Source organism: Raphanus sativus, chromosome 5 (assembly GCF_000801105.2).
Source record: "Raphanus sativus cultivar WK10039 chromosome 5, ASM80110v3, whole genome shotgun sequence".
NCBI lineage: Eukaryota > Viridiplantae > Streptophyta > Magnoliopsida > Brassicales > Brassicaceae > Raphanus > Raphanus sativus.
Window position 1 is genome coordinate 7,015,276 of NC_079515.1, and position 19,604 is coordinate 7,034,879.

The 19,604-nt window shown below is 37.8% G+C and overlaps 4 protein-coding genes across 6 annotated transcripts; all 4 read right to left on the reverse strand.

Annotated features, from left to right (window-relative positions):
• Window positions 1-4,077: 4,077 nt before the first annotated feature.
• Window positions 4,078-6,755, reverse strand: LOC108863067 (dihydrolipoyl dehydrogenase 2, mitochondrial). Its single transcript, XM_018637374.2, has 2 exons — window positions 6,404-6,755; window positions 4,078-5,579 (listed from the first exon to the last, which is right to left on the reverse strand). The coding sequence occupies exons 1-2, from the start codon at window positions 6,668-6,670 to the stop codon at window positions 4,329-4,331; spliced, it is 1,518 nt and encodes a 505-aa protein (XP_018492876.1). The 5' UTR covers window positions 6,671-6,755; the 3' UTR covers window positions 4,078-4,328.
• A 535-nt stretch (window positions 6,756-7,290) lies between these two features.
• LOC108857468 (probable protein phosphatase 2C 43) lies at window positions 7,291-9,091 on the reverse strand. The gene is made up of 2 exons (XM_018631455.2): window positions 8,769-9,091; window positions 7,291-8,594 (listed from the first exon to the last, which is right to left on the reverse strand). Exons 1-2 carry the CDS (start codon window positions 9,057-9,059, stop codon window positions 7,602-7,604), a joined length of 1,284 nt encoding a protein of 427 aa, XP_018486957.1. The 5' UTR covers window positions 9,060-9,091; the 3' UTR covers window positions 7,291-7,601.
• LOC108857747 (zinc finger BED domain-containing protein RICESLEEPER 2-like) lies at window positions 8,851-14,563 on the reverse strand. 3 transcript variants are annotated; one of them, XM_056986095.1, is made up of 3 exons: window positions 14,405-14,544; window positions 12,564-14,262; window positions 8,851-8,987 (listed from the first exon to the last, which is right to left on the reverse strand). In XM_056986095.1, exons 1-2 carry the CDS (start codon window positions 14,448-14,450, stop codon window positions 12,575-12,577), a joined length of 1,734 nt encoding a protein of 577 aa, XP_056842075.1. In that variant the 5' UTR covers window positions 14,451-14,544; the 3' UTR covers window positions 8,851-8,987; window positions 12,564-12,574. The 3 variants fall into 3 exon arrangements, with proteins under 3 accessions (XP_056842075.1, XP_056842074.1, XP_018487260.1); XM_056986094.1 differs by having other exon boundaries at window positions 8,877-9,002; XM_018631758.2 differs by lacking the exon at window positions 8,851-8,987 and having other exon boundaries at window positions 12,419-14,247; window positions 14,405-14,563.
• Window positions 14,564-15,843: 1,280 nt separating this feature from the next.
• Window positions 15,844-18,072, reverse strand: LOC108856749 (zinc finger BED domain-containing protein RICESLEEPER 2). The gene is made up of 2 exons (XM_018630627.2): window positions 17,913-18,072; window positions 15,844-17,816 (listed from the first exon to the last, which is right to left on the reverse strand). Exons 1-2 carry the CDS (start codon window positions 17,947-17,949, stop codon window positions 15,985-15,987), a joined length of 1,869 nt encoding a protein of 622 aa, XP_018486129.1. The 5' UTR covers window positions 17,950-18,072; the 3' UTR covers window positions 15,844-15,984.
• Between the last annotated feature and the right edge of the window lie 1,532 nt (window positions 18,073-19,604).

Below are 19,604 nucleotides of genomic sequence, written 5' to 3' on the forward strand. Positions count from 1 at the left end.
TGACACTTATTATGAAACAGAGGGAGTAGCTTTTTTTTTGCAATTTATAGTCAACGTGTTTTCCTGCACTAATAAATTTTTAAAAATTTAAATTATATTTTTAAAAAATCTATAAAATCTATATATTTTATTATTTTTGACAAATAATAATGAAAAATTCCTTTGGATAGTCTTTTTTAATTTATTTTTACAAAATAGCACTTAAAGATGAAAAATGACCAAAAGAGTTTTATCAAAGAGTAAAATATGTATTTATACCATTTGGGTTGACCAATCTAGACTTAGGTGTAAAGTTAAGAGGTGAGTTTTGAATATTATTTTCAAATTTCAAAAAATTAAAAAAATATTAAAATTTTCAAAACAAAAAAGGGTTATTTTGATCATTTTTGTTTCAAAAACTTAAAAAGGATATTTGAGAGAATTACCCAATAATAATATAAATTTGATTAAATTAATCATAAAATTGAGAATAAATTAATTTTTTTATTTTAAATTATATTTGAGAATATATATTTTTACATTTAAAATTGTAATCTTATATGTTTTTATCTATTTTTGGTTAAATATATTAAATAAACTTGTATAAAATTACTAAAAATATTCATAGAAAATTATATAGTTATCAAAAATTTAAAATAAAAATATTTATAAAATTTATAGATATCTAAAAGAAACTAATGATATTATGATTAAACATTTATAATCTTAAAAAAATTGAAAAATTTAGTAATAAAATGTGTATAATTATAGAAATAAAATCAAATAATATTTTGACTTTTTTGTTTGTCAGCAACATTAATATTCGAAATTTATAATGTAATATTTGAGTATATTTATTTTAGTGATGATTTATGAGTAATTATCATATTCTAAAAAGTTGCCAAAATATAAATCAACAAAATGTAATGTATGAGTTATTGTCATATTCTACAAAGTTTACCAAAAATATATATCAACATTAAATGTAATTGTCCATGTCATATTTAATCATAAGCCATGTCATCAATTTTAGTAGCCATGTCACATTTCCTTTATAAAAATGATTGTAGAAAGGACATGTGACAAATCACTTCTCAAATAATTCTAGGAGATTCCTTGGAGTTTATAGTCAATTTCTGGATTATATATTGACTAGAAATCTATCAGAATTAAAGGGAAACTAATGTTTATATTCTCTGCAATCTTTGAATAATATTTTTTTTTTCTTTTGATGTATACATGTTATTACTGTATATAATCAGACAAAGTTAAGAAGAATTCACCAAACAAGAAAAGTTAAAGCGAATATCTCTCAAAAAAAGTTTTTTAAAATTCTCTCTAATATGATTATCACCATAAAAACTTCAGTCATGCTTGTTTTCACTACTTTTTTCATTATATCTTTTGTTGATTCACTTCATTGTCATCCTCCAACTGCGGCTACCATTACTGCTGATTCTCCAGGTAATGATTTATAACTATAGGTACAATTTTATCATTTTTGATCAATATTCATATTGGTTCAATGATTTTGTTCATATAAATAGGTTATGGAATAAAGCTGGGGGAGACTGTAGTATGCTTCAGACTCACAAATTCATGTTATTCTGGTGGGTTTGCAGAATGCCATAAGATTTGTACGGATCGAGGTTATTATCAAAAGAAGTGTAGTCAGGATGAATGTTATTGTGAAATATTATAAGTATGCTGCGTTGAAAGATAAAATAATTGACGCTTGTTTGAAATAAACATCAATAGCTTTTATGCATTTTTACCAATAGATGATCAAGAACAAAATAAATAAATTTAATCAAATTGAAATAAATAATTTTTATCAAATTGAAATTAGTTTGGTTATTATATATAACCAAAAGCTATTATTACTCATACAGTTTTGGAAAAAAAAAGCTGTTAAGACAGCAAGAAACATGAAAGACATGAAGATTGTTTGTTACATTAAACAACCTCCCAAGCCGCACCCTTTTGGCAGACGATAGATGATGTCCATTGAAACTTATCCCAAAAACAAAAATTTCCCTAAAAACAAAGATCCTTGTAACATTTTTCGTACTTTTCTTTGTTAACCTTGTCAACAAAGTACTGCTTAAGAACCAAATTTGGTTTTAAACTGAAAGATAATGAATAATGAAGCGTGAAGTCCCTCACCCTCTGACTAAGCCCCTCGGCCCTCCAGTGTATTCGGTATCCTCTTCTTTTCTCTCCTTGTCACTTCCATAGACGCCTCATGTAAGTTTTGAATCCAATGTCCTAGTTTTGCTATCGAATGAGCTGAAGGAAGAGTCTCAGCTGCACACATGATTCCCTTTTCATAGAAGACCAACCCTGCAAAAGTAGCAAGACTAGCTCCAAACATAGCCAATTAACGATTGGTAAGGTGCCTATAGTTTTTTGCTAGTCTTATCCACATTATCATCATATAAAGTGTAGCTTAAGTGTAGCTTGTACGGAAGAGAAGCTCGTCTCTTGAGCAGAAGATAAGGATGCTTTTGACAAGGACATTACCTCTTGCGTGTTTGTCAAGAAAAGTTTCAGCGGAGCTAGAGCTTTACAAGCTAAAATGACCTTGGTTAGTGTTAAAGCAGCTGCACCAACTGCGCCCATTGGTTGTTGGAATCTTCCAGTAGATCTTTGTTTGTGGCACTGTCTAAAGCTTCCCTAATAGCTGGGAGACCATTGAATATGTTGTGATGATCAACAAGTAAGTTATAAAATGGAGTAAACAAATAGTGGAAGCTCATGACTATCAGACTCCCTTCTCCTTGGCAACACAGCTTGATGGGATAATCTTTTTACCGAGCTGAGTGATATGTGAAGAGATAACAGTTTCAACATTAGTGCATGTGCATCATCATACAATTAAAGAATTTTGATTCTTGGCGAAGTTGCAAGACATAGCAATTTACACTAAGAAATTATGCATTTTATTTGTTTTTTAATTTGTTATAGTTGTTCACTATGACATTTAATACTATTTGCCTTCTAGCAAAACTGTGGAGAAAACCATACCAATGAAACACATTCTTTCAAACACCACAACGCAACGCGAAAAATAAGCAGGTATTGGCTGTGCTTCAATCAAGGTTTCACAGTCAGATATAGCACCCATCGCTTTATAAGCCGCCGTATTTGCTGAGAAGTAGTCACTGGAGCTGGCGAACCCTTTTGCTTCCTCGATCCCTTTAGTGGACATTTCATAAGATGTCAAGCAAGACCCATATATCATCTTGAGATTTGGATCAGTTGTGGTGGTGTTCACTAAGCCTTTCGTCAACTTTATGGTCCTGAACCCAAACCCTTGGGTCTTTTCGATGACCATACCGAGAAGACCTTGTAAGTCGAGGGTTAGTGTTTTTGGGTCGGAGATCAGCCAACCGATGCAGAAGTTTTTGGAAAGTGTCGGTTTTGAGCAGAGTTGGACGATTAGTTCTTTTGTGACTTTGTCACTAGGAGTATACGATGAAGACAAAGGGGTGATTGATATGAGAACGAGAAGAGGAAGTACCGAGAACATGTTTCTTGTGACACAAGAAAAAGCCATTTTCATTATGTAGAAGAATGGTTATGCGTGTTCCTAGATGTGTATGGGAGTGTTGTTTATTGCTTCCTAATATATTTATATATACACATCAGCTTTTGAGGATGATAAAAGTTTTAAGTCCTATTAAGTAAGAATCTTGGTGAGGTTTAATGAAATCAGAATCTTGGTGAGGTTTAATGAAATCCTGACCTGATTTTGTTTCTTTTATTGAATTGTTTACTCAATTTAAAGGATGAGATCAAGAAGGAACTTATCTAATAATTAAGCGGAGACAACTGGAAAAGAATTCTGTAGTTTTCCATTAATCGACTTATTAGTTAAGATCCATCATATTCATAACAACTAATACATTAAGAACATACTCTATAGTCTCTCCAGAATTGTCTGAATCTACATGGTGTCTTTGTAGACTTCTATACCAAAAGAGTAATATTTGATCCCAACTTGGTTCAACATAATTAGCAAAAAATATTGTTAATTACATAACCGAACCAAATGATTAAAACTGGACGTAGAACCGATATTAGAAAAACCAACAATGAAATCACACCGAATTTGGTTTACTCAATTAAAAATGGTTACTTGAGCATTTCAAATTATTACAAAGGAGTGGTAAAGTTATATTCTTTGAGCTCATCCCACATCAACGGGAAAGTAAAAAGAAAAATCAAGGTTTAAACCGAAAATATAAAACCAAACCAAATATAACCAAAACAACTCCGGTTTAAGTTCTCGATTTGGCCTAAACAGGACCAAAACTAAACCGTGATTTTACCTGTGGGGCTTCTTCTTACATGTGAATGGGCTTGTCGTAAGTAGCCATTGCAGCTTCCTTGATAGCCTCACTCATGGTGGGATGAGCGTGACACACACGAGCAATGTCCTCACTAGACGCATCATAGTTGATCGCTAGAACCGCCTCGTGAATCAACTCTCCTGCGTTTGGGGACATAATGTGAACTCCTAAGATCTTGTCCGTCTCTTTATCAGCCAAAATCTTGACCATTCCCTCTGCTGTATCTATAGCCTTTGCTCTGCTATTCGCCATGAACGGGAACTTCCCAACTCGGTAGCTTACACCGTCTTTCTTCAGCTGCTCCTCGGTTTTACCCACAGAGGCAACTTCGGGATAGGTGTAGACAACACCAGGGACCTTGTCGTAATCCACGTGGCCGTGTTTGCCTGCTATAAACTCAACACAAGCCACACCGTCTTCTTCAGCTTTGTGAGCCAGCATTGGTCCTGGAATCACATCTCCGATAGCATAAACGCCTGAGACATTAGTGGAGAATCTCTCGTTCACTAGAATCCTCCCGACTTTGTCCGTTTCAACTCCTATTTTGTCAAGATCAAGTCCAGATGTGAAGGGAGATCTTCCTGCTGAGACGAGGACAACATCAGCTTCGAGAGTGGTCTGGTCTCCACCTTCTGCAGGTTCCACTGTTAGCTTCACACCATCTCCTGAGGAATCCACGCCAACAACTTTAGTCTTGAGCATGAACTTCATCTTCTGCTTCTCTAGCGAACGTTGGAACTGCTTGCGGATTTCACCATCCATCGAGGGCACAATATCCGAAGCAAACTCAACAACAGTGACCTCAGATCCAAGCCTTCCCCACACAGAACCCATCTCAAGACCAATGTAGCCAGCGCCAATGACGATCAGTTTCTTCGGTATCTCAGTCAGAGACAGCGCTCCAGTCGATGAGACAATCTTCTTTTCATCGATGGTGATGCCAGGCAAAGACTTGACATCAGAGCCAGTCGCAACGATGATATGTTTCCCTTTAACAACAGTGGTTTCTCCGTCGTTTGTCTCCACAGAGACTTCGGAAGGGGACAGGAACTTGCCGTAGCCCTTAACGTAGTTCACCTTGTTCTTCTTGAAGAGACCTTCGACACCACGGGTGAGATTCTTGACGGCAGTGTCTTTCTGAGCTAACATAGCAGGGAGATCGATCTCAACGGAAGAGACCTTAACACCATGGTTAGCAAAAACGTGTTTTGCTTCGTGGTACATATGAGAAGAGTGAAGAAGAGCCTAAAATATACAAGAAAAAGAGGAAGCTTTATGAGAACAATCATTCAACAGAAGCTAATAGACATAGCATAGGTTCATCAAAGCTAAAACAGAGTGCTATTAACACCATGGTTAGGTAAAAAAAAGTGATTTATTACATGGTACATGTAAGAAAAGTGAAGAAGAGGCTAAATATTCAAGAAAAGTTTAAGCTTTACGAAATATGCATTCAACAGAAGCTACTAGATAACGTTAGATAGGTCCATCAAAGCTAAAACAGAGTGTGGAAGAGCCTAGCAAAAAAAAAAAAAACAGAGTGCTATTAATACTACGGTTAGCAAAAACGTGCTTTGCTTCGTGGTACTTGTAAGAAGAGTGAAGAAAAGGCTAAATATTCAAGAAAAGTGGAAGCTTTCATTCAATAGAAGCTAATAGAAAAGGTAGTATAGGTCAATCAAAGCTAAAACAGAGTGTGGAAGTTCCTAACACAATCATACAGCAAAAAAAAAAAACAGAGTGCTAATTACAACCACGGTAAGCAAAAACGTGTTTTGCTTCGTGGTACATGTGAAAAGAGAGAAGAAGAGCCTAAATATTCACGAAAAGAGGAAGCTTTATGAGAATATTCATTCAACAGAAGCTAATACTTAACGAATGATAGGTAAACAGAGTATGGGAGGTCTAAGCCTAACACAATCATACAGGAACAAAAGAACAGAGTGCTATTAACAAAAGGAACAAAGAGATCTGATTTTTAGTGATTTAGTTCTTAAACCTCAAAACCTCAATCTAATCTCCTTCACGGATCGAATCTCAATCAACAAAATTGAATCTACATGAATCACCTTTGAAGGAATACAGCCGACGTTGAGACAGGTACCACCGAGAGCGCCGCGCTTCTCGATGCAGGTTGTTTTGAGACCTAGCTGTGCCGCCTTAATCGCCGCCACGTAGCCTCCAGGACCGCCGCCGATGATGACGACGTCGTTTTCCTCCGATCCAGACGAAGCGAAGCCGCGGGAAAGGGAGAAGGAGAATCTGAGGAGTGGGGCGGTGGAGATGTTTCTGGTGAGAAGGGAAGCCTTTCTCCTAGCCAAGCTCGCCATCGCCATCGTTGTTTGTTAGAGACACGGAGACTTTTTGGTTCTATTTGAAGAAGAGTCGAATAAAGACGGAAGCACTCACTCTAGAAAGGTGCCTCTCTCTTCTTCCCTTCGTTCCTTTTAGTTTATGCAAACCGGTTTCTGGTTTCCGGTTTGGATCGGTTCAATTATTTATGTTATTAACCGGTAAATATCCAAATAAGTATGGCATAGATTATATAATTAGGACATTCCAAAATCATTGTTAAGTCCTAAATATTACTCAGAAAAAATAATAATATGATGATCATCCTAATAATTCGAGAATACAAAACATTTTGCTAATGGACCAACCACTCATTAAAGCATATAAAACATAGTGTAGGCAGACATGAACATTTAAAAATAGATAGAATATTGTCGATTATAGAATTGTAGTATCACAATTATTGTACGTTAAAAGAATTAAAAAATCTAAAATCAACTAAAATATGAAATACTACAGAACTATATGTAGAGAGATGACCATCCTAAAAATTTAAGTTATATATGATGATAATACTTCATGGTTTACAATTTTACTATGGACATATAAGAGACGTTTGGCTATGCACAAAGTGAATATGTTATATATGAACTGGAGATGAGGATTAGAGAAAGGAAGATAGGAGTAGATTCTTTTCGAAATCTGTAAAAATAAAACAAAAAAAAAAGAGAGAGAAAACTTTTATAGAACCTGTATTCGCCTCTAGTCTTAGAATCAGTTTTTGTACACAAGTGTTCAATAATCCTCTACGGGAGAAAATAGCCAAACAAACACATCAAAAATTGGCTACAACACTTGATGCACATCTTAAACAACAAAACACAAGTAAATTCCCTTCATCTTCTCTTTTGTTTTATTCATCCAATATCTCTGCTTTCTATGATTATATACATTTGTCCCCCTCAAGTCTCAGTTTTAGCCTTGTAGCATCGTCTGCAACTTGGCTCTGGCTTCATCAGAAACACAAAACTGTATTCTCCTCCTCTGAGAAGCTGGGGGTGACGACGTGAAGCAGATGACCACAACCGTTACGTTATCCGACGTGTCAAGCCTGAACGCTTCCCTTCCAAGTTCCATCGCACATCTCCTCGGGTCACCGTGTCTCCTCAGCCCTTGCCTGGCGAACGTAACAGCATACTGGCTCGTCATCACGTCCCAAACACCGTCGCATCCCATTATCAAAAACTCATCTTCCTCCGTCAGAACCATCTGTTTAATCTCCGGGTCCGAGATCAGAGGCGACAAAGAAGATGAAAGCCTCTTCACTGACCAATCTCCAAGAGCTCTCGTAACGGCGAGCTCACCGTATATATACTCCCCTTCAAAGTACCCTCCCAACTCCTCAACCCGTCTCCGCTCCGCATCCAACGTGGATTTGTGATCAAACGACAAATCAACAGCTCTCCCTCTCCTGCACAGCACCGCACGACAATCACCTGCGTTAGCAACCATCAAGTGCCGTCCGATCACGAGAGCTGTCAATGCCGTTGTCCCGCAAGAACCACTAACGACGCTCTCATCTTCCATGGCGAGATCAGCTAACCTATAAGCTCTCCGGTGAGATCTCTCCACTTCTCGCAAGAGAAACGCGTTCACAGTGGAGTGAGACTCTCTGAAAACAGCGTCTTCTTCAAAGAACAATCTCGTTGCGTTCTCTTTGATATAGCGAGAAGCTTGAGATCCACCGTGGCCATCAAAGACACCGTAGAAAGCAACGGGAACAGGGAATCTGAAGAAAGAAGAGCCGAGATGAGATGAGAGGTCGTCTATGCATATGTGTTCATCCTCCATGTACTCCCTGGATTCACCTTTATCCGCATAACTCCCGGAACTTATTTTAGGGACAAACTCGGTAGTAACAGTCTCTTCAACAGTAGTTGCAGCAGCTACAGAACAAGTCTTCTTCACCTGTTTCGAAAATTGACAGAAAACAAAAAAAACAGAGTATTCATACAAAACAGAACAGCAAAAGGAATAAAGGCGACAACTTTATCATAAAAGTCAAGTCTTTGATCCAGAATTGACCTTTAAAACAATCAAAAGAAGCGAAATTGAGATAAACCCAACAACATACACACGTACCGATCTCAACAGAGGGGTGTCTTCAGGAACAGGAATCTCGATACAGACAGAGTCGTTGATTCGAACTTGAGCAATCTGAAAGCTATTGTTGAGATCTTGCTGAGATGATGATGATGACTTAACGTTGATCTCAGCGGTGGGTTCAACGACGACGTTTTGACTCAGGAGCATCGATTTAGCTCTTCTGATGAACTGACGTACGCATCTGATTACGAGATCCTTCAAGAGACAGAGCTGTGTGAAAAGCAGCCATTTTTCGGTCACTGAAGAAGATGCTCTGCTTGTACGCATTTTTAATTTGTTTTCTTTTTTTAGCCAAATACTAAAGAATTAACAAGAATTTTTGCATGAATATATATATCACTGATATATAAATATTATGTTTTTTTTTTTTGAGATAATTTTGTGATACACGATTACTATTTAGGTGTTTTTTATGTTTTTGGTAAAAATATCTAATTAATGTAAATATCTGTAAAAAGGTGTTTTTAAATGCATGAATCTTTTGTGTCCACCACACTTATGTGTTGTTGAATAACCCCAATTAAGACAAAAGATTTTTATTAATATTGTAATTTGGCCAGTGGTGACTTACACGTGGGAAACATGAGTGCAACCTTTTAAACTACTTGGCCTCTTTACCAATCCACCGCCACCGTATGTACAGAGATGACCATCTTGATAACCGAATAAATAAAAGTTTGTAATGATAATACATATAAGTTTGACTAAAACATGGTGATGTTAATATACTGCTTTAGTTTTATCTAAATCAAAACCTAACTGATTCTTTACTCGTTAAAATTTGTAGAAAAAAAGGTAGCAAAGATTTTTCTTAAAAGTCAAACTCCAAACTTCAAAGGGAGACGCTGCTTAATTGGTTGCTATTTCCGCTGGTCAATTTAGTACAATATAGTTCATTTAATTCCTCTTTTGAATAAAAATGTGGCGTGTTGAAATTCTCATCGCACGTTCATACGGCTATCGCTTTGTACACTTATGTTTATATCAACCATATGTCCATAAGTTAGTCCCTTTCATGTAATTTTCAAAGCATCAAAATCATGAATTAGTGACGATTATCCACTAGTATACTTCAGCATAAACCAAAAGGAAACAATAAATATCATTAAAGCAAAGGGAGAAGTAGGGGTGGGCATTTCGGTTTAGTTTCGGGTTCGGCTTGGGTTCGGTTTGGGTAATTTGGGTTTCATAAAATTCAAACCAATTAAAACCAAAATAGCTTTGGTTTGGGTTCAGTTTGAGTTTAATTCGGTTCGGTTCAGTTCGGTTTGGTTTAGATTTTAGTTCGGTTTATATTATTATGGTCTATTTTAGTTTGGTGTAGTTTGGTTTGGTTATAAAATATGAAGATATCAGTTTTATACTTTTATTAAAAAATAATCAACTCATAAACGACAGAGTGAGAATATAAAAATGTATGCTACATAATTTTATATATAATAGAATCATATTTATATTTTTTTTTAAAGATATGGAAATTATGAAAAAAATGGAAAACGAAACTTTAACTAAAATTTACAATATGTTAATACATATATATATATCATATATATTTTTACTATATATATTGATTATCGGTTTGGTTTGGTTTGGTTTAAACTCAAACCAAACCAAACCGTTCGGATTGAGTAAAACATGAACCAATTGGATTACATAAAGAGCACGGTTTAGTTCGGTTTGATTTAACTTCGGTTTGGTTGGTTCGGTTCGATTTGGGTTTTTTGCCCATCCCTAGGGAGAAGTAGTTAACCACGTTTATTCTTTTACTTTTTTTTTAACTCAAAGGTTTGTGATAAAACAGCAGTTTGAAAACTGCAACATAACAAAAGATGCTAACAAAACAAGAAAGCATCAATGACAACTTAGGCTTATACCAGTTCACCCTAAGGGAAGGGCTTAAGAACTGATGATAGTAGCCTCGGTCCGGATGAGATTGTGTAGCCAAGCAGGGCCTCCCATTGCAAGATAAGATTGTAGTCGTCCATCTCTTAGCACACTTTTGGCTATCTTTGTCGCTACCGTGTTCGATTCAGCAGATTCCACTTCAAACAACAGAGTTCTGAAACCTGTACAGACTTCAGCAACCTGTCCAAGAAGATATCTGTATCGTGGCCATCTCAATGGAGATTTTATTGCTTCAACCAAACCTGTAGAATCTGTCCCAATGCTAACATCTTCTACTCTGAGGTTTGTCAAACTCCGAAGAACCCACAGCAGACATGTCAACTCCGCCGCTAGCTTGTCTGGCGAAGGGAGCAGAGCATCTCTTGCGTGCATTCCAACTACTCCCATGTGATCTCTCGTGATCCAAGCACCACCCGAGAGGTATTTATTGGATCTCCAACTCAAGTGAAAGTTACATTTCACTATTCCTTGTATTGGAGGTGACCATCTCTTCGATACTCCAAGATAGTTTCCCCCCGTCTCATATCTGTTCTCCTTCTTGTTTAACTTATGCCACAGAGTTGTATCTTCAAGCGCTCTTTGTACCAACAGAGAAGAAGATTTTTGCACTTCTGCATATAGGAGACTATTTCTATTCTTCCATATCGTCCATAACATCCATGGTATCGCTCTCTTCTTGTTTATATCCAATGCGCCCTCCGTCATTAGTCTTATGCTTTCCTGTACAAGTTCTGTTAGTGTATCATGTTGGAAAGCTCCGGTCAGTACGTCACTGAACTCCTCCCATAGTTCTTTGGCCTTCGAACAGTGGAACAGAACATGCGCAATAGTTTCCGTTCCTTGATTACAAAGCTTGCAACGCAGCTCTACTGGCATGCCGTGCGCCGTAAGTCGCTCTGCTACCGCCAGAGCTCCCGACGTCGCTCTCCACAAAAAGGTACGGATCTTTGGTATGGTGGGTATCTTCCATATCTTCTTCTTTAACTCCAAGGTGTTTGCATCTAGATCCCCAACATCACCTGTGTTCTCTGCCAATTTCGTTGAGAGCCAACTCCCACTTTTAACTGTATATTCTCCAGCTTTAGTGTAAGCCCAGATCTCCCTATCCTTGACGTTACCAATGAGTATCTGTTGGATCCTTTGAACCTCATTCGGCGGGAAAAGTTCTTGAAGCATATCCATTTTCCACTTCCCATCCTCTCCTATCAGCTCAGAGACTCTCAGATTGACATCATACGTCATTTGCTTATTCACTGGTCTCCTAGGGACATCATCTAAAATCCATTTATCAGCCCAAACATAAGTATCTTTCCCATCTCCTATGGACTTCATGAGTCCCTTTTGCAAGAGTTCTCTGCCAAACAAGATGCTACGCCAAGCATACGAAGGGCGATATCCCTTACCACACTCAAGGAAGCTAGAAGATGAGAAGTAGCGACCCTTATAGACTCTCGCCAGTAAGCTCTGAGGTTCATTGAAGATTCTCCATGCTTGCTTTGCAAGCAAAGCTTGGTTGAAAGCCTCAATGTCCCTAAAATCTAAACCTCCCTTGTCTTTTGGCACACATATCTTTTACTATGCTGTGATTTCTTTTTTGATTTTTCTAAATTTTTATGATATTCAAAATTAATTAACTAAAGATAGTTTTGTCCTTGTTTTGTTAATAGGTTTCATATAAATTTTCTTTTGTTGACTGCATAATACGATTGTGTAAACAACTCTTCAACGAAAAGAAGATGCTACTGATGATAAGGAGATGGGAAACAAACGTAGCAAAACCAAAACACAGAGTTGTTAAGTTTCATGAAGACTAAGAAAGCATGTTTTAAGTTCTTAATAGAGAGATAACGAAAGAAAAGATCTTACCAGTTTTGCCACTATTTTATAAGTGGTAACCAGCTTCTGCCGCACATCACTGCGTTAGCAGCTTTGGCATCCATGGAAAGAACAGACTCAGGAGGCTCTCTCTTCTCCGTAACATAAGCATCGTAAGACGTTGCACGCGAGACCGGTATGGAGAGAACGTCACGAGCTACACGGGAGAGGACTGGATAAGTCTGGCTCTTCTCTTTCCACCATTCCAACGCTTTGAAGTCTTTGTCCCACTCAATGATCGGCTCTTTGAGGTAGGCATCAAGCTCTGAATCACCAAACTCTCTTGGAGATGATCCTTCATACTTGAGAAATTCTTGAAACAAAGCGAAGTCCTTGTACGCATCAGGCTTCTCCTTCTCTTCCTTGTCTGCTTCTTCATCATCATCATCACCATAATCTTCATCCTCATCATCTTCATCCTCTTCATGGTCAACTGTAGCAACAGAGCATATTGGCTTCTGACAGAACTCACTAGCTGCATAGCGAGCAAACAGACTACGCAGATAGTCCAAAACAGTTTCAGCCTTTGATCCCTCATCACCGTCAATCTTCTTAGCGCAGTAAAACTCAACGTACTTCATCTTAAACCTTGGATCCAACACACAAGCAGCAGCCAAAACCACAAACATACCACCCCAATACTTATCAAACATCTTCAACATCTTCTTAGCTTTCCCCACAAAGTAACCATCACTCTCACCACCACCACCACCACCATCCACCTCCTTCTTCAACATCACCTTAAGCTCAGCAAGAAGATGAAAGTAAACATTACAAGTCGAATACCCTCCTTCCTCAAAAAGCTCCTTAGCCACTTTGTAAACACACCCACCGAGCTTACAATACGTCTCAATCTGCACCCACTCCTCATCAGAGGGCTTATCATACTCATCATAAATCTCATCCTTGGAGAAAGCATCCTCCTTATGCATATCAAGAGCCAGCCCGTAATGATAGAGCGTAACATTCCAATTAGGCGTTGAAAAACACCTCCCCCAGCTAACTAACATACGAAGCTCCTCGTACAACCCCCACCTAAACCGGCCACACAGATCATCCACCATTAACCGGAACAGATCAGCACAGCAGTACACCACATTAACCGGTAGGCCCTCCTCTCCCATGTATTTCTTGATAGCATCAACCGTCTTCTCATCGAAATCCTCATCGTTAGGGAGTAGTATAGTAGAGACTTTGTTCTGAATCTCGAAGCTCTGAACAGCGGTTCGGAAATGGTAAGTGAGGAGATCATCCATAGGGATGGAAGCGTCGGTGGTGTAGCCGAGGATCCATTTCCTGACCTTCCAGTCATCGTCGATGAAATGAGCAGACAAACAGGTGAAATCCTCGTGTTTGACAGGGGCTATGGTGTGATCTCGGTAGCCGAGAAGCAACCAATCGTAAGAGAGAGTTAGCTTCCCTTGAAAGTCCTTGAGGAATCTCTTGGCCTTGACTTTGCGTTCTTCGTGTATCTTGAGGACTTCTTTCCTGATGGAAGCCGGAGTGATTCCTAGCCAGTTGGACGTAGGGTTATTATTATCATCACCATCTGACTCATTCTCAGACATATCTTCATCATCATCTTCTTCCTCCTCCTCCTCAAAATCATCCTCAGATTCGTGCATGAGATCGTCAACAGTGTCTTCCACAGAATCATCTATGTTCTTCATCGTTTCTGAAATCGTAAAGACTAACACTTAAACGAGTAAAGAAGGCAACCATTATCTAGAATAAACCCTAATTTTTTTTTTGTAACTATAGAATAAACCCTACTTCCGTACAAAATCGTGAGAAGAGAACCCTCTATGGAGATAAAAAGAATAGATTGCAACCTGAATCGGAGCCGGAGCCGGAATCGATATCACTCTTCTTGTCCATTAGCGATGGTTGCTCTTGTGCGTGGAGACTGAGACGAAGAAGGGGGGGGGGAGAGAGAGAGGCTTTACTAGGTTGAATAGAGAGAGACGGATCCGATTTTCTACTAATATACACTGTGTAAGATCTTTACTTGTGATTTAGGCGGGAAGGCTGTAGCCACCTACGTGTCTTTCAGTTATTGGATGCTTTTTGCGTTTCCGAGGTTTGATTATCGAGGCGGTGGATCGGACGGTTTTTAATGAAAGTCGTGAACGGATGAGATTTATTTCAAATATTGTGTTTGGATTTTGTGATTTCAGTAATGGTAATTACGAATATACGGGGAATATATTTTCAGCCCATTTTTAAGAACTGTTTATCAAGTTTTTAATGATTTTTCTTATTTGACCACAAAAAAAAAAAATTTCTTAAAAGTTTTTTTGTAAAATATTAGAGCATCTCCATCCATTAAAGAAATTATTGAATTTTTAAAACAATTTTTAAGTAGATTTTATCAGTCATAAAAAAATCATGTAAAATAGGATTTATTTTGAAGTATCTTAAAATTTTCTAATAACTATACTCTAGTTACTTTCTTCACTGGAGAATCATTTTAAATTTTTTGAAGGTTGTATTGTAGACTCTATCTCAGGGGAACCATCTTGGGATACAAAAGGTGACGCATTTACTTTTGATTTAGCTCCAATGATGTAACGAGCCATGATGAGTTAGTTTTTGTAACTGAAGCTGATAGGATCTCATTCTCAACTTATAACCAGACTATTCAAAATCAAATCTTATGTGCTTTATAGAACCACAAAGGTGTGACCCATTTATCTTTATGTTCTGTTCGATCTAGTGAATTATGCTGAGTGGTTTATATAGCTAAAGCTGACAGGATCTTATTCTCAACTTATAGTCAGGCCCTATTTCTAATACCTTAAGAAAAATCAAAACTTTATGTGCCGTATAGGATCTCTGCATGTAGTTTTGAGTCCATATCTATATATTTAGTTGTCTTCACTTTCCTAGACCATTGAAATGAGTTCGGCGTAATGGCTTTGTCATGTTGAACCTTGACCAGACCGTTTTATACAATCCGTTGGTCTCTAACATTGTCTTTACTGTGCAGGTCAGAGTCTAACCAGTACCCAAACACATCCCTTATTCAGATTGAAGGAGTCAACACTACGGTGGAGGTGACAAGGTACCAGGGAAAGAGAAGCGCTTACATCTACAAGGCAAAGACCAAGAAGAATGGTAGCCACTATGGCACTGCATACGGGTAACATATTATGAGGGGAACTTATATTAGCTGTGGCTTTTGTCCACTAGTTCGTCATTTTTGTATTTTGATATCCGAAATCACTTTCCATCTTTTCGTTAAACAAAGATAAGTAGCTTACCTTCTTCTAAGAAAAGAACATTGTACTGATATAGAAAAGGGGAGACAAAAGCACCAACACGAAAAACAGAGTTAAAGCTTTCTAAACTTCAGACTAGAGATGAAGACGGGAAAATAAAGTTGTTACCAATTCTGACACACTTAACTCTGTCAAAGTCGTAACCATCTTTTGCTGCACATCATGGCGTTAGCAACTTCGGCTTCCAAGGAGACAACGAAAGCAGGAGGCTCTCTTCTGTCCATTCCATAAGCATAGTACGACGTGGCTCGTGATATTGGGATCGAGAGAACGTCACGAGCTACTCGAGAGAGGACTGGATACTTGTGACCCCCCTCTTCTCTCCACCAGTCCAGTGCTTTGAAGTCTTTGTTCCACTCCATAACCGGTTCTTTGAGGTAGGCATCAAGCTCTGTTTCACCAAACTCCCTTGGAGATGATGATCCTTCAAACTTGAGAAACTCTTGAAACAAAGCAAAATCCTTGCAAGCGTCAGGCTTCTCTTTCCTTTTCTTTCTTGCTTCCCTTTCGACTTCTTCTGATGTATCAGAATCATACCTTTCTTCTTCTCCTCCTTCTTCATCATCACAATCACTTTCTTCTACTTCTTCCTCGTCATAATCCTCCTCTTCTTCTTCTTCATCCTCATAATCTTCTTCTTCTTCTCCTTCATCTTCATTATCTTCTTCACCATCTTGTTCTTCATCACAATCTTCTCCTCCATCATCATTTTCATCTTCTTCTTTGGAGTTTGGTGCAGCAACTGGACATATTGGTTTCTGACAGATACCACTAGCTGCATATCTAGCATACAAACTGCGCAGATACTCCAAAACAGTTTCAGCTTTTGATCCCCCATCATTCTCCATCTTCTTAGAGCAGTAAAACTCAAGATACTTCATCTTGAACCTCGGGTCCAACACAGAAGCAGTAGCCAAAACCAGAAACATACGATCCCAGTACTTATCAAACCTCTTCAGCATCCACTTAGCATTGCAGCGTAAGTAATAACTCTCACCACCATCCACCTCCTTCTCCAACATCACCTTAAGCTCAGCAAGAAGGTAGAAATAAACATTAGACGTCGAATACCCTCCTTCAAAAAGCTCCACCGCCACTTTATAGATACAACCAACGAGTCTAGCAAAAGTCTCGATCTTTATCCATTCCTCATCAGACGGCTTGTCGTAATCATCGTAAATCTCGTCCTTGGAGAACTCATCCTCGTTCCTCATATCCACAGCTCGTTGAAGATTAGAAACCCATAGGTTCCAGTTCTCAGATTCACACTTGCCCCAATTAACCAGCATACGAAGATCCTCCAGCAGCTTCCCGCTTAAGTCTCTAAACACACCATCAACCATTAACCTGAAAAGATCAGCGCAACAATAGACTAGAAACACATTATCTCCTAACACCCTCCTGAAACCACCTAACGTCTCTTCATCAAACCCTTCCTCGTTAGGCAGCAACAGAGCAGAGACTTTCTTCCCCTCAATCTCGAACCCCTCAACAGCATTCCTAAAACCGTGAACGTAAAGATCATCATCCGTAGCCACCACTAGTCCCACCTCGCTAGCGTACCCGAGGATCCATCTCCTGACCTTCCAGTCATCATCAACGAAATGAGCAGTGATGCAGACGAAATCCTCGTGCAAGACGGGGCCTTTAACGGAATCTCTGGTCCAGCCGTAGTCCCCGAGAACCATCCACTCGTAAGAGAGGGTTAGCTTCCCTTGGAAAGCTTTGAGAAAGTCTTTGGCTTTATCTTTGCATTCTCGGTGTATCTCCAGAACTTCCTTCTCGAGGAGAGGAACGGTGGGGCGGAAATTAGGGTTGAGAAGCCGCGTGAAGTTTGTAAAGGACGGGAATCTGATCGTGTTGGGGTTAACCCCGCCGCGAACGAAGAACTTCGCTAGAGCGTTGAGAGCTTCTTTATCCTTCTTCTCCACACCGTCTAGAGAATCGTTCTTCTTCGTCATTTCTAAAACGATTGGAGAGTAGAATCAGTACAGATAGACAAAATAGAGAGAGATAGGGATTAGATTCGAAAACCCTAGAATCAACGACGAAACAGTACCTGAAGAGGAGCCGGGGGCGAGATCTCTGTTATCCATATCCAAAATTTGGTGTTTCCGATTAGGGTTTCTGATTTTTATGGAAGAAAGGAGGGACGATTGCGATTTCTACTGTATGATTTAGGCGGGAAATGATGCTGCAGCTCTCCAACCTACGTGGCTTTTTTTTGTTGGATAGTTGTTTTCTTATCGCGGATCTAAAAGGATCGAACGGTGAAGAAGTAGTGAGAGTAGTAGACGGACGAGATTGTTTTGAATATTGTGTGTGTGAGACAAAAATGGTATATTTGGGTAATACATGACCTCGTTATCTATACATTGAAGAACAGAAAAATGGTGTTGCATAGTATCACTGGTTCAGATGTTTACGAAATTTATATATGACAAAACACTCTTGGGATTTTATCATCTATCTGAAAAGTTCCACTCATAAAATTTTGATATTTGGCAGTGCTGCTCGGGGACTTATCAGTCACATGTTGTGTTCAGTCAGAGAAGCTAGCAGGGTGCAAGGTTGAGGTTAGACACTTAGACACATCCTGATGCAGCCTTGTTGACTCTCATCGTAACATTCTCTCTCTCTGTTTCATTGTAGGCCTAAAAATGGTGCTGTTTAGCTTTAATTAAAGACCTTGTCATAACGGAAATGACGATTTTGGTTTGCAAATTGCAGTCGAATCATACAATGGTTCATAAGAAAAATAACGGTGCTAATATAAATATCTGAGCATGAATGCAGCCAAAATTGAGCCAAGAAAATAAATATAGAGCTCAGACAAAGGTGCTTAGATATGATATACATAACTAAAAATAAGATACAAGAACATTCGGTTTCTTGATTTATTGCTTACCTTTCCAAGTAGCAGCATATATAGCAGGCCGAAGATTAAAAGAAAAACAAGAAGTCTTTTTTTTTTTTGTAAAAAAACAAGAAGTCTACGATTGGATTATGTAACATACAGAGGGATGCAATAAAAGCATCAGTTTCAAAACACACCTGTCTAGATGATGATGCAAAACCATGGATACTAACTTTGCTATGAGACAAATCTCAACTCTCTATATTGCTGAAGACGTGAAGTAACATAAACAGATATATATATATATATAATTGACTAAAAATAGCTTATAATTAAAATTACACAAAAAATTCCATAAATTATATTTTACTTATATAATACAATTTCTCAAAAACAAATCACAATTTTTTACTGCTTATTTTAAAAAGATATTAAAAACTATAAAATAAATTTTAAAAATAAACATATTTATTATTAAATATTTTAAATTCATTATTGTTTTAGAGTTTAGAATACGCACTAAAGTATCTATATGATGTTGAAATACTCTGTATATGAAAGTCATTTGTTTATTATTAAATATTTTAAATGTGTGAACATAAAATTATTTTAATATTACTTGAATTGATAACGTATATATTTATAAATATTTATAAAATTGTTGTGCCCGCCCATGCAGAGAAGAACAGCTAGTAGCCTACATATAGTCGAAAGCCAGTAGCACATGTACCTGGTTTCATAAAATTTAGGAGATTTTGAATTTTATGTAAGCATTTTATCAGTTTAAAATATATTGAAATGTGCTGCACCTTTTTAATAGAATTTTACATATATTTTTTTAAATGATATGAAAATTAATAATTTTGAAACAAAATTGAAAGGTTTAAGGCGTGA